Below are 13238 nucleotides of genomic sequence, written 5' to 3'. Positions count from 1 at the left end.
TATGAAAGAAGTACAACAAACCTCTGGTAATTTGGACCAGTTGAAGGATTTTAAAGGGTTTCCTGGTTGGGGAATATTTTTCTTCTTGAGTCCGAGGCCCAAAGGTGCTCCAGGTGGTGGTGGCACACCACCCAATAATGGTAAACCTGGAGGGGGAGGGGGTCCACCTGGGGGTGGGGGTGGGGGTGGTTGTGGCGGCACAGATCCACCTAATGGCAGTGGTGGTGGCAATGGAGGATGAACACCTACTGAGGGAAGTTGAGGTGGTGGTATTGGACCACCTGGGGCTCCAAGTGTTGAAAGTGGTCCACCAGGAACTCCAGAATATCTTGCTCTCTAAAATTGAAGCAAAATTGCAAAGACGGTATTAGACAATGAGCAATTTCACTTTAACTTGATCAACTCCAGACCCTTCTTTGGAAAAGAATAGCATACCAATGTACTTATGTTTACTTTTGACCATAGCGATATATACAGCTTTTCAACTGTGTACAACAATTAACTGATCCTTTCTTTACAATACTTTGAACATTATTACTAGTTAAGTGTAAAAAGTACAAAGCATCCTCAAATTATTAATAGAAACTTGCATTGCTTAGATCCTGGATCTGGGCCATCAGATCAGCTGCTTGTTTCTTAGCAGCTTTGTGCTCTTGAGATTCTCTCTCCAGCTTTTCTTTCATTTTATTCAGTGTTTGCATCATCTCCTCCTTTTCTTGTGTCTTAGCTTCACATTCCCGCTCTTTTTTCTCTAGTTTTTGCTGTAACTCATTATGCTCTGTAAAAAGGAGATTTTTTTTTAGATTCATTAAAGGAAATGAGGATACACATAGAAAATAGAGCCTTAAAAACAATTATTCCAGTTAATTAGATTTTATTCAAATAATGTTTACTGTTGTTTTCAAGCCAAAAATAAATCCACAAAAACAATGTCCACACAGAAGATCCTAGATTCAACCCTAAGTTCAACTTCGTTCAAGCCAGCTTAAAACAACATATTTTAGAGGGCTTCATTTGTGATGATTAGCTTTAAAGATATCAACAAGAGTAGAAATGTCAGTCGGTATTCTCTTCATGCTTGATATTTGACTTATGCTCGAAGATCCATAAATACAGTATTATCACCAGGTTGGCTATGTCATTCTACCTGATGAATACTTTTTAATACTACTTTTCATTCTAAGTTTACACAAGGAATTACTAGTCTGAAGAGTAATTGGAGGGTACTGACTCCTATGAAACAGCATCTTAATCAGTAGTTTCAAGAGAAGACAAAAGAATTTGGAATGGCAGTGGATAATACAATTGCAATTAAAAAGCAGCACTACTCTAATGGCTGCTTTTTAATTGTCAGAGCAAAGTTTAAAAACATGAAAGTTAAGTGAATAAAATAATGAACACACCTTTTCGCATTTTTTCAGCCTGTTCCTTCCATTGTTTGACTTCATTTTCATTAACCAACCTATTTATGTTGAACATTGATTAAAAACACAGACACAATAAGCATTAGCACACAATGAGAATTAATCAGTCTTCAAAATCAAAATGCCTAGTACTGCCATTTTAAGATAAAGAAAATTACAGGGAATGACTTACATTCTAACAACATTCCTCACATTGAAGTTTTCCAGAGGAGTAACATCGGGGTCATGCCCTTTATCATTCTGTAAAACTATCTGCTGCAATATTCGATCAAGCAGTAACCAATATTGTACAGTGTTTCCACTTCGCTTATCTGATAAAGGGAAATATTAAAATGGAAAGGAATCAAGAGTAGAATTCACAAACCAGTTAAAATTCCTTTGAATAAGATCAGTGATGAAGAGTCACTGATAAATCCACAATAAATCCACAATACAGATTAGAATGACTTATGTCAGAGTTTCTGCTTGAGTACAAGTAATGCAAGTCCATGAACAAAGGTTAGGCAAGGAATAGTGTTACTGTAATTTAAATAGCACAGATTCGTGTGGCTATTTTGGAATAATTTATACTGTATTAGCATACTTCCGGAAACCATATTATCCAATTGTTTTTAAAACAGACTTCAAATATATTTCTGAAGTCATGCTAACTTTCAGATCAAGTTTTTGATTTCTTTTCACTTTACTCACTGACTTAAAACTGAATGCATTGCTTTCCCCTATATAAAATGGTCCACAGTACTCACATGGCATTTGGAGACAGTGATGGAGAATTGACATAAAGTGCGGGTATGCATCTGTATAACTGATTTTTTTCTTTACCAGTTCAAATACTTGGGTGGCACTCTTCGTGTCGATGTGGACCTAAAACAGTACAATCATCAACTATATGAGTGAACAGACCAAGCTTTGTATTTGATTATTTGGCAATGGCATTAAATGTAAGCAGTAACCCAACTACTCACCATCTCAAATCTTTTTGCTAGTTCAATTTCATCCTCATTTCTAAGCATCTCAAAGAAATCCAAATGCCTAACAAATAAACAGAATTAGTATAAAAACAGCATCAGTATTTTAAATATTATTTTCTGCAAATAAAGTACACTTACCTATCTAAAGTTGCATTTTCATGTTCACGTAATTTGTCAATAACGGGCTGAATACCTAACATCAAAAATTCATATCGGAGATGAACTCTGAAATCAAGACTTTCCTATTGAAAGGAAATAAATAGCGTTATAATAATAATAAATTTCTTTTCTCCATGGTTATAGATTTAAAAATCTAACTTGTAAATTAGCTGGAACCAGAAATGGCCAACAACAGTATTGTCAAACAGGTTGATAGCAAAAAATTTTAAACCACACATTCGAAAAACTGATGCACGATGGACAGGCGATAAAGCAGACTATATTACTGGCATTGACAAATTTCAACTCCTCTGAATAATTAAGATAAAAATGTCTCACCTCCCCTGATCCTTGACTTAGAACAGCATTAATGAAAGACATAACAGCAGTTTTGAGATTCACTTCATCCTTGTACCTTCCTGTATTTCTGTCCAAGTCATTGACTAAAGTCTGAAGAGGAGACAATGGGCCACACAATTTGATAATAAAGCAATATGGGCATGCATAAAAATACTGCAGAGAAATATAAGCACTTAGTTTCAAACAGAGATATCTAATGTTTTCATTTTTTTCACTGTAATCTCAGATTGAAAAACAAATTCCATTATTCCTGAAGGATTAAAATTTAAACAGAATTTTAATTTTTCAAAAGTATTTTTCATAACCTTTAAAAACATTTCCCCAATGATTTTATTACTTATTGGTGCACTACATGAGAGTTATAAATGCTGATAAAGTGCAAGTCATATTATGTACAGGCTTTACTAATGAAAGAAAAAAATATAATGATAAATGGTTCTTTTTAAAAACCTCTTCAGGATAATTTTAATATTTCACTGAACATCAAGGAGAATGCCATAGCACTGGAAGAGTAACACTGAATTTTGAAGCCTAATAATGATCAACATTAGTAAGTTGACAAGGTGGTCAGTTCTGACCAGGACCCGAGGAGCAACAGGAAAGACATTGACACTTCCAGTTGCCTCTGCTTAGAATTCACAAAAGTCAGAGTCTTGATGCCAAAAGCATAGAATGTGTCTATTAATGACACCTAGGCTTATATAGGAGTGGGAGTACTACACATCTGTCTCTAATTGCACATCAAGACAAAGGAATGAAAAAATGTCAAGACGAGATTGTATTTTTCCATCCACAATGAGGGTCTTCTCTCTTGACACAGTGATGTTGATTTGTTGCAGATCCTGCCCCATATCCAGATGTAGTTGATATTCAGGTAGTGAACTGCCAGCTTTGAATTAGCAATGAAGGAACCAAGAATAAAATAAAAGATGCCATATCTGGTCTCCAAATGCTTGCTCACTGTCTGAGTCTGTGGTTGGATCTAAGTGCTGGTCTTCATGTAACCTAATACATAAGGCCATCTTATCATATAGCTACAAACCATACTTTACTGTAACAACACATCTCTCAGGATTGCAATAAAAGTTGTTGTGCAATAGATAGCAAAAATTTCTATTTAGTAACTTTAGTTGATAAACATTGCCCAATTGTCCAAAGTTACTCTTTAGCATTTACATTTTAAACTTGAATTTAAAAAAGCAAATTTTCAAAGGTGACAATTAAAACAAAAGCCAAACATTAGACTGGCCATTCTGGAAGCATTGAGTCGATCCTGACTTTGTCTGTCTGTTCAGGATATTAGCCCAAGGCACAATATAAAAAGTGAAACTTCACAACATCAAATTAAAGAACTATAAAGTCAGGCTAAATCAACTTTCTATCAAAGAAATGTAATTTGCATTTTTGTTTTAAATTATGAGTGAGGTGAATAAGTGAAAGCACACAAATTAATTGAGAGAAACTGCATAAAAGAACTGACAGTTAAATTTTAGGGATTATGAGGTGTCATTGTCATAAACTATTATATGGTGGACAAAGTTTGCACATTCTATATGCTACCAGGATTACATATCACTGCTACAATTAGCAGGCATCATATATAAACTAAACCAAAAAGGAGTTAGGCAGAAGCTCCTTACACAAAGTCAAGATACATTTATATAACATGCTCCTTGGTCTTATTTTAGTGAGGTGGGTGCTCTGTATTTTGCATGAATTATCACATATTTAATTCCATTTGATAAAATTGCCATTCAGAACCAATGGAAAACTGTACCTGAAAACGTGTTCTTTCACTGGCGTATTTCTGGTAGTGCAGCATTGCCTCCAATACCTTCTTGTGACCACCTGGCACCAAACACACAGCACCCAAAATTTCTAGGACTGCTACTTTAGTCTTTATATTTTCTGTTGTAAGACTTTGAGCTATTACATTAATACTCTCTACATGAGCCAAAACATGGGCCCTGCCCTGAGAGTTGTTCATTAGTGCTTTAATGCAGCCTATTAGAGAGGTATGTATTCGGGATTCTGATGTTTCGTAGTCCATACTTTTCAGAAAGTTCAGAATGCATGTTAAGCCATCCAAGTCAATGAATCTGGTAACAAACCTGCCAAAATGGAAGAACATCAAGATTCAAAACGAGTAAAATAATTCCGTTGATCATATACAACTTAAAACACGTGGTAGACTACAATCCTTCTGGATGAATGGTTTATAAAAAAGTTAACTGAGCCATTCATGTGCGCCATTGTGCATTTCTAGCTAAATAGATTGTAAAACAACTAAAGAAAGCAGACTTGCAGAGAAGTTAAGTAAATTTACAATCCAGGTAAAGTCCAAGCTCCTCAACTATTATACCTGTACATCTAAAGTATGATGAGTACAGAAGAGCAAAATTACTTCTTATAAAACCAAAATCTACAGCAGGCCCTCGGCTAGTACAAGTACAAACAGCACAGAAAGTTAAAAAACAAAAGATTAACAACATTTACTTCAGTATCTGAGCAGACTAATGTTTAAAAAAGATGATCTCTAATTACAGAATGAAAACACTATGGCACCATTGCTAACAGTGGAATTATGCTGATAATGCAATGGCACAAGAGGTACAAGAATGTGAAAGGCCCAAAGACAAGAGACACAATTAGGAAGTACAGTCAGTTCTTCTATAAGGCGATGGTTGCATTCCTGTGCAATCCTGCATTATAGAAAAATTGCACTTTAGAAACAGCGCTTAAAAGTGTTGGTGATTTAATTACGTGACAGCCAACATATTTTAAAAGATCGTGCTTTAGAAACAGCATCCTCATTTCATCAACTGCATTACAGCAAATTTGTATTAACAAAAAGCGTGTTATAACAGAACGACCTGTAAGGGATCTTTAAATTAGGAATAACACTAAGTGGGGAGAGAGGGTTTTAAAATAAAACAAAAACAAACCTTAAAATACAGACTTAAAATGAGGACTCCTTATATTCATGATGCACTCTTGCTGAGCTTAGTCAACTACCTAACAAGATCATCTTTCCAAAGATCATTTGCCAAAAAGAAAACATATGGAGAAAATAGAGCTTAAAAAAGAAACATTTATCGATTATAAAAAGGAAGTTATAGAAATTAACTACAATTATGCCATACTGAAATTGAATGCTTTATTGGGTGCTTATATTTAAAGCCAATGTTACCACTAGGTGGAGCACTACATACACAGTATTAGAGGTAACGGGTAGTGTTACTACAAAGGGACAGCAGCCTGTAATAAAAATGGTGCATCTCAGTTTTCCTTCTACCATTCTGTTTAACTGAAGGTAAACTCTTTCCTAACTAGCAATGTTTCTTGTCTATAATGGAATTAGGGTTGAGCAAGAAATTAAAATCCCTTTGCCTACCACTGAAGTTGACACTAGGGATAGCTTAAGGCAGGTTCCTTTATGCCTATGAAGCTTGATCTATATTTAGGTTTAATTAATTTGACATTTGGATTCCCAAGTTTCCCCATTTGATAGTGGACATTAAATGAGAAACTCAGATCATTCTGTATCATTGCAACATCATCCACACATGCAGAGGGCCACACTATTAATTGAGATTTCTGGTACGAGACGCCAATGTCATCTGGGCTCCTCAGCGCACGTGCAAATGACACAGATGGTCACCTTAAATGGGAACACATACACAGTTTTTCAATGTAAAATCATAAGTATTCATTAAAGATAGATTGCCTCATTGGTTGCGTTCTCAGTGCAGTCTTCAAACTCTCAATAGTTTTATTCCTTTCTTCCTCATCTTCTTTCTCCAAAGCTATAAGCGATTTTCTCTAAAAAGCAAGTAAAGGTCAGTTCACCAATTCTTTCCTTTAATAATACATCATACAGAACTTGTAAAGAAACTGAGCATTTTGCAGACACTGTACTGATCTATTTCTTTTCTGGACTAATATACATCAAGGATTAACAGCCCAGCTTCCAAGTTAGTCTTTAGGATCTAAATCAGCATCAGTGGTTCAATTTTGCACAGCCATCAAGACCACAAAGGCTGATTGTCACAAGGAAGATGTGTAGGAAAGGACACAATTTTCTCCAACATATAATCCAATTATCCTATTAAATTCAAGAGGCTACATTGAGTAACTTAGCCTAAATAGAGCTCTCTCATTCGAAATACTCAGACTACATGAATAACTCAAGGAATTTATAGATGACATCTGATTAAGAAACACTGAATTATCAAGATATCCATGATGAGAAAGTGCCAATTTATTATAACATCAGCGTCATTTAATTATTTAACATCAAGCACCTCTATAGACTTGGGAATGCACTGAAGGGAGAAAATCAAAACCAAATAGTTAGGTCATCTTCAAGTGTTCAGAAGCATTTTCATATTTGAAGCCAATTGGCAATCCCCAAAATTGCATTATTAGTGTTGGGAGTGTCAGTTTATTCAGTAGTGTGTAAACATGTAAAATATGCTAGTTATTTGTTCTCGGGAGGCAGAGACAAAAATCAGTGTATTCATTCCAATATTCAACTCTATCATAGCTGAGCTCTAACTTCATTTAGGCAAAAGTGAGGACTGCAGATGCTGGAAACCAGGGTTTAGATTAGAGTGGTGCTGGAAAAGCACAGCAGGTCAGGCAGAAACCGAGGAGCAGGAAAATCCATGTTTCGGGCAAAAGCCCTTCATCAGGAATAGCCTATTCCCGATGAAGGGCTTTTGCCGTAACGTCGATTTTCCTGCTCCTCGGATGCTGCCTGACCTGCTGTGCTTCTGCAGCACCACTCTAATCTAAACTCTAACTTCATTTACCCTACTTTTGTTGCATATCCCTTGAAAGTACCATAAAACAAAAATTTCACTTGAATATTTTAATAGTCATTTTTTTCTGGCATAGGTCCCGTTTTCAACTAACTTCTTGGCAAAAGCATTATTCCTGACTCCATATATTAACAACCCTTGTTACAATTTTAAAGATTATTCTCCTTCGTTTTGAATTCATCCACGAGAGAAATATAGTTTCCCTGTCTCTAATCCATCATTTATCATTAGCAACTCAATGAGCTAACGTCTCAATCTTCTAAATTAATTTGAATGGAATGCAACCCAAGTTTATGCAACCTGTTCTCATATTTTAAACTTCTGCACCTAGGCAAATCCCTAGGGAATCTCCCCCATCTATACATTATTCCCGAGATTCACCACCTGAAAGTGAATTACGTGGAACTCCACTAGGTGATAGCAGATTAGGTGGTACAACAAAACAGAAGTTCATTTTGCAAAAGATAAATAGAGTAACCAAAGCTATTTACATGGCACAATTTGAATGATTTCAAATAAAAATACATTCCTATGTATCCCAACACCATCTCGTTACTATACACAGACACCAGAGAAAATTAATTTGTTTCTCAATCATCTATATAGGTTTGACTAAACTGCTCTATTCAATTCCCAGTCTTGAGAGATTGGTAGTCTATCTCTTGGTAGTCTACGCTCAATTGAATAACCTTTCTCAGCTTCAAACAACTCTTCCCAGGTTCTAAATATTTTTGGTTCGTAACTTGCACACTACCATCCTTACATTGTGGTACATATTTTCTAACAGTTCTAAATTATCTACTTTATTTGGTCAAAATGTTTTATACATCAAATTTCCACCAGGTAATCTGCAAACTGACAAACACAAGCTTTCCAAACGGTGAGTTCTTCCCTAAAGCAAAAGAAAAAACTCAATCCTTCTCAACTGGAAAACTCTAGTGCCACTTAATGTTTATTCCAGCCACTTTTCAACATTCCCCAAGTGCAAATAAATCCCTATCATCCCAGGGACTCCTCTCATTTGGATTTAAAAATTAAATGATTCCAGAAATACTGACAAGTTTCATCGCGCACCTCATCCACATTTCAAATAAAACTAATTAGAAATAGCAGGGGCATCAAGGGACTCCTGGGAAATATTAGTAATGGATCTACAACTTGCTAACCTATGTCTTCTAAGTTTCTACCTCATAATACATCAGGTCCTGAAATTTGTCCATTATAAGTCCCATTATTTTCTCTATAATACTTTTCCCCATAATTTTGTATTAACCAAAAGTTTCTGTGCTGAAATTATCTTTAAATTCTCTTGAAGCAATAGCTGATTTGTGTTCATACAGTTCCTCTGACACAGAATTAGTGAATGCAGGAGGCTATTCAGTCCATCATGTCCACACTGGTTTCTCAAAAGAACATTTCACTTCATTTCATTCTCCTTTTCCCTATAACACTGCACATTTTTCCTTTTCAGATTAGTCTTATAATTCCCTTTTGAACGCTTCAATTGAAACTGCCTCGACCACACACACAAGCAGTATGTACCAGTTACAAACCACTCATTGCAAAATAATGTTCCTTCCTAACACATTTTAGCACTTTTTACTAATTAGATTAGATTAGATTCCCTACATTATGGAAACAGGCCTTTTGGCCCAACTAGTCCACACCGACCCTCCGAAGAGTAACCCATCCAGACCCATTTTCCCCTGACTAATGCACCTAACACTATGGGCAATTTAGCATGGCCAATTCACCTGACCTGCACATCTTTGGACTGTGGGAGGAAACCGGAGCACCAGGAGGAAACCCACGCAGACAGATGCCCAAGGCTGGAATCGAACCCAAGACCCTGTTGCTGTGAGGCAGCAGCGCTAACCACTGAGCCACCGTACTTTCAACATTTTAAATTCACCTCACAGGACTGCTGTCAAACAAAATTTGACAGTGTCACAAAGATATTAGCAAAACAAGCTAGATGTAGTGGAAAGAGCTCCCTAAAGAATTCTGCACTGGCACTTGACAGCTGAAGTTGAGTGTGGTGCTAGAGAAGCACAGCAGATATGGCAGTATCAGAGGAGCAGAAGAATTGATGTTTTGGGCAAGAGTCCTTCACCAGGAATGAAGGCTTGTGAGCGGAGGGGTTGAAGAGATAAATGGGAGGGGGTGGGGCTGTGGAGAAGGCACAGAGCGTGTGATAGGTAGATGGAGGTGGGAATAATGGTGATAGGTTGGAGAGGAGGATGGAGCAGATATATGGGAAGGAGGATGGATAGATAAGATAGGCCATGAGGGCGGTGCCAAGTTGAAAGGCTGGATCTGGGATAAGGTGGGGGAGAGGGAAATTAGGAAACTGGTAAAGTCCACATTGATGCCGTGAGGTTGGAGGTTCCCGAGGTGGAAGATGAGGTGTTCTCGCTCGAGGCATTGGATGGTTAGGGTGTGACGATGGATGCGGTTCAGGACCTGGATGTCCTTCGCAGTGTGGGAGGGGGAGTTGAAGTGTTCGGCCATGGGGTGGTGGGGTTGGTTGAGGCGGGTGATCTGGAGACGTTCTCTGAAGCACTCTGCTTCAGAGTAGGTGCTCTGTCTCCCCAATGTAGAGGCGACCCTATCGGGAGCAACAGATACAGTAAATGACGTGTGGAAGACCTATCACCATTATCCCCACCTCCAACTATCTATCACGCACTTAGCTACCTTCTCCCCAGCCCCACCCCCTCCCATTTATCTCTCCACCCCTCCCCCTCAGCTCACAAGCTTTCATTCCTGGTGAAGGACTCTTACCAGAAATATCAATTCTCCTGCTCCTCTGATGCTGCCTGACCTATTGTGCTTTTCCAGCACCACACTCTTCACTCTGATCTCCAGCATCTGCACTCCTCACTTTCCTCTACTTGACAGCTGAAGGCAATGCTGTCAATGGTGGAACAATTACAATTGTTGATATTTTGTCTTTTCCATTCATTGTGGAACAGGCATACAGTACTTGTTAACAAGTTTGTTAATTCCTTATTGTAGGATGTGGTCTCCCCTTAATATGGGTCCATATTCACATTGTACAATTATTTTCTCAATGTGTTTATTAACATTTTGATGTTTACTTCACAATATCGCTTGCAAGATGTTCATTATCCCATTTTATACCTTACTCCTCACTTTATCGTTTCGTTCATTGTTAAAACTCTTCCTGTCTGAATTTCTATATTTTATGCATATGAGAGAGTTTTTTGAATTTTGAAATGGTTCACATCGACTCCGGTTGTGCAACTACATAAACAGTGTTTTGTTTGCCCTTGATGAGCACAGGTTTTGCAATGAACTAAATAATTTCAATGTTTCCTTTCTATTTATATGTATTTCAATCCAGTTTTCTTTGTTCTAATCATTCCTCATCCCTTTGATGTCTGTCTGCCTCAGATTTAAAATCTTAGATTTGTAACTCCCTTCTTACCCCAAACCCAACATAAAATTTAAGATCAGCTACCTTGAGAGCTGTGGAAATGGAAGCATTCTGAAGGTACATGAAAGTCAAAATTATACAAAGGTGAAGCTAAACATAATCAAAATAAACATTTCCAACACAAACCTCGCCAGTTCTTATCAGTGTACTGGGCATTCTGATGCAGAACTGACTTATGAATGGATTGCTTATATATTAAGAGTTGATCTTTCTCTGCACCTTCTCTATGGCTGTAATACTATATTCCGCATCCTGTTCTATTACCTTGATGTGCTTACGTAAATGTGACTCATCTGGATAGTATACAAAATACTTTTTGCTGTACCTTGGTACACGTGACAGTAATAAATGAAATCAAACAGTAGCAAGCTTTATTAAATCCCAAGCTGAGATTTGTAATAAAGATGGAGTGTTTATAGCAGTTCAATAAGTTATCCAGACCACAACGATCAAGGATGTCCCAGATTTAGTTCTTGATCTATGCAGTTACTTATTTTAGATAGACTAGCAGTAGGAATACAACAACTTATTTCTACAGTTCTGGGCTACAAGGAACAAAACAGACTACCATCCTGATAACAACCATCAGCCCCTTCTAGAAGTACACAAGCAGACAATGAGAGAAAAGTTTGGTAGTAATGCTCATTGCAGTTGAATAGCCCATTGGCATTATCAGGCAACGTCCATGCAAGAGTGTAACTGTTCTGTGAAATATCAGAACACTGTCAGTATGCACAGTACTCTAGTCTCAATGCTTGTTTTTTTTGGGGGGGGGGGGGGGGCGCGCAGTGGAATATTGATTTGAAAAGAAAAACAGAGTACAAACTAATTCATAGAAATAAAGGAAAATAAAAGTTGGACCTTTATTATCATTGCTTTGATAAGGGCAAATAAGTGCAAATTCATGAGCGAGAGTATGTTTACCAAACACTATGCAATTTCTGCCCAAAATGCTTTGTGTTATCTTTTAGACTTCAGAGAATAAATATGAAAACTATTAAATGGCATTGGAAGCAAAATAAAGATTTGCTTGGGAGGCATTATTGATTCAGAATGACGTGGGAAATGAGCTACCAAAGTCCAGAATTGAAAGTGCAAAATTCCACTTACCAACCGTGTTCTAAAAATATGAATCAAAGGTTAATATTGAGAGAAACTTAACATTCCAAATATAATTGCTATTTTCCATTTAGCCCCACTCATTACCTTTCTCAAAAAACATTTCTGATAAGTGTTATTTTTAATGCATATTACCAGAATTCAGGCTACACTTGATGAATAACATGGTTTATAAATGTAGAGAACTGTAAAATAAACACTCACAACTGCCATAGAGTTCAACTGATCAATGTAAAACTCTGGCCAGCTTGTAGCTCCTTTGTTTTCTTCTTGCTCCTAAAAGAAGGTAGATTGCATAATTACCACAAATGTATTTTGGAAGGAGAGGAATGGAGAGATTTAACAACAGGAATAGACCTAACTTTTTCCAGTGGCATTCAGGCTGTGGCACCAAAGTCTATATTAACAACTCATTTCAGCTGTGGGTGTGAAAGCTGCCGCACAGCTCTTCTGTACTGCTGTAAGAAAATCTGCTGAAATTATCTGTTTCGGAGTACTAGCTGGTCACCTATGCCATAAAGTGTGTGCTCCACTGTTCAGTGAGGACAGAATCAGGCTCTGGTCTGAAAATCTCTATTGAATAGGGTTAAAAATCTCACAACACTAGGTTATAGTCCAACAGGTTTAATTGGAAGTACACTAGCTTTCGGAGCGTCGCTCCTTCATCAGGTGATTGTGGAGGACACAATTGTAAGGGCACAGAATTCATCGCAAAATTTACAGTGTGATGTAACTGAAATTATACATTAAAAATACCTTGATTGTCTGTTGAGTCTTTCATCTGTACGAATACCATGATAGTTTCACTTCTTTCATGTGTAAATCACAAAACTTTTTTTAAATAAAGGTTCCATTCTCAGGTTAATTGTAACAATTGGTGTTAGCCAGCCAATATGTTGAAGGTGTTAGCCCCCTGTGCTCT

The 13238-nt window shown here is 37.1% G+C and overlaps 1 protein-coding gene across 5 annotated transcripts in view; it reads right to left on the bottom strand.

The window, feature by feature from the left end:
- daam1a (dishevelled associated activator of morphogenesis 1a) overlaps window positions 1-13238 on the bottom strand; it is a 183900-nt gene that overhangs the window by 42941 nt on the left and 127721 nt on the right. For all 5 annotated transcript variants that reach the window (XM_043697780.1, XM_043697779.1, XM_043697783.1 and 2 more), the window contains 11 exons: window positions 12521-12592; window positions 6642-6736; window positions 4692-5025; window positions 2894-3004; window positions 2534-2637; window positions 2390-2456; window positions 2171-2288; window positions 1597-1735; window positions 1404-1462; window positions 591-778; window positions 22-336 (listed from right to left, as the gene is read on the bottom strand). In XM_043697780.1, coding sequence (XP_043553715.1) covers window positions 22-336; window positions 591-778; window positions 1404-1462; window positions 1597-1735; window positions 2171-2288; window positions 2390-2456; window positions 2534-2637; window positions 2894-3004; window positions 4692-5025; window positions 6642-6736; window positions 12521-12592 — 1602 coding nt within the window. The remainder of the gene's footprint in view (window positions 1-21; window positions 337-590; window positions 779-1403; window positions 1463-1596; window positions 1736-2170; window positions 2289-2389; window positions 2457-2533; window positions 2638-2893; window positions 3005-4691; window positions 5026-6641; window positions 6737-12520; window positions 12593-13238) is intronic.

Source organism: Chiloscyllium plagiosum, chromosome 10, assembly GCF_004010195.1.
Source record: "Chiloscyllium plagiosum isolate BGI_BamShark_2017 chromosome 10, ASM401019v2, whole genome shotgun sequence".
Classification (NCBI taxonomy): domain Eukaryota; kingdom Metazoa; phylum Chordata; class Chondrichthyes; order Orectolobiformes; family Hemiscylliidae; genus Chiloscyllium; species Chiloscyllium plagiosum.
The sequence above is the reverse complement of the archived record's forward strand: the minus strand, read 5'-3'. Positions and strand labels throughout refer to the sequence as shown.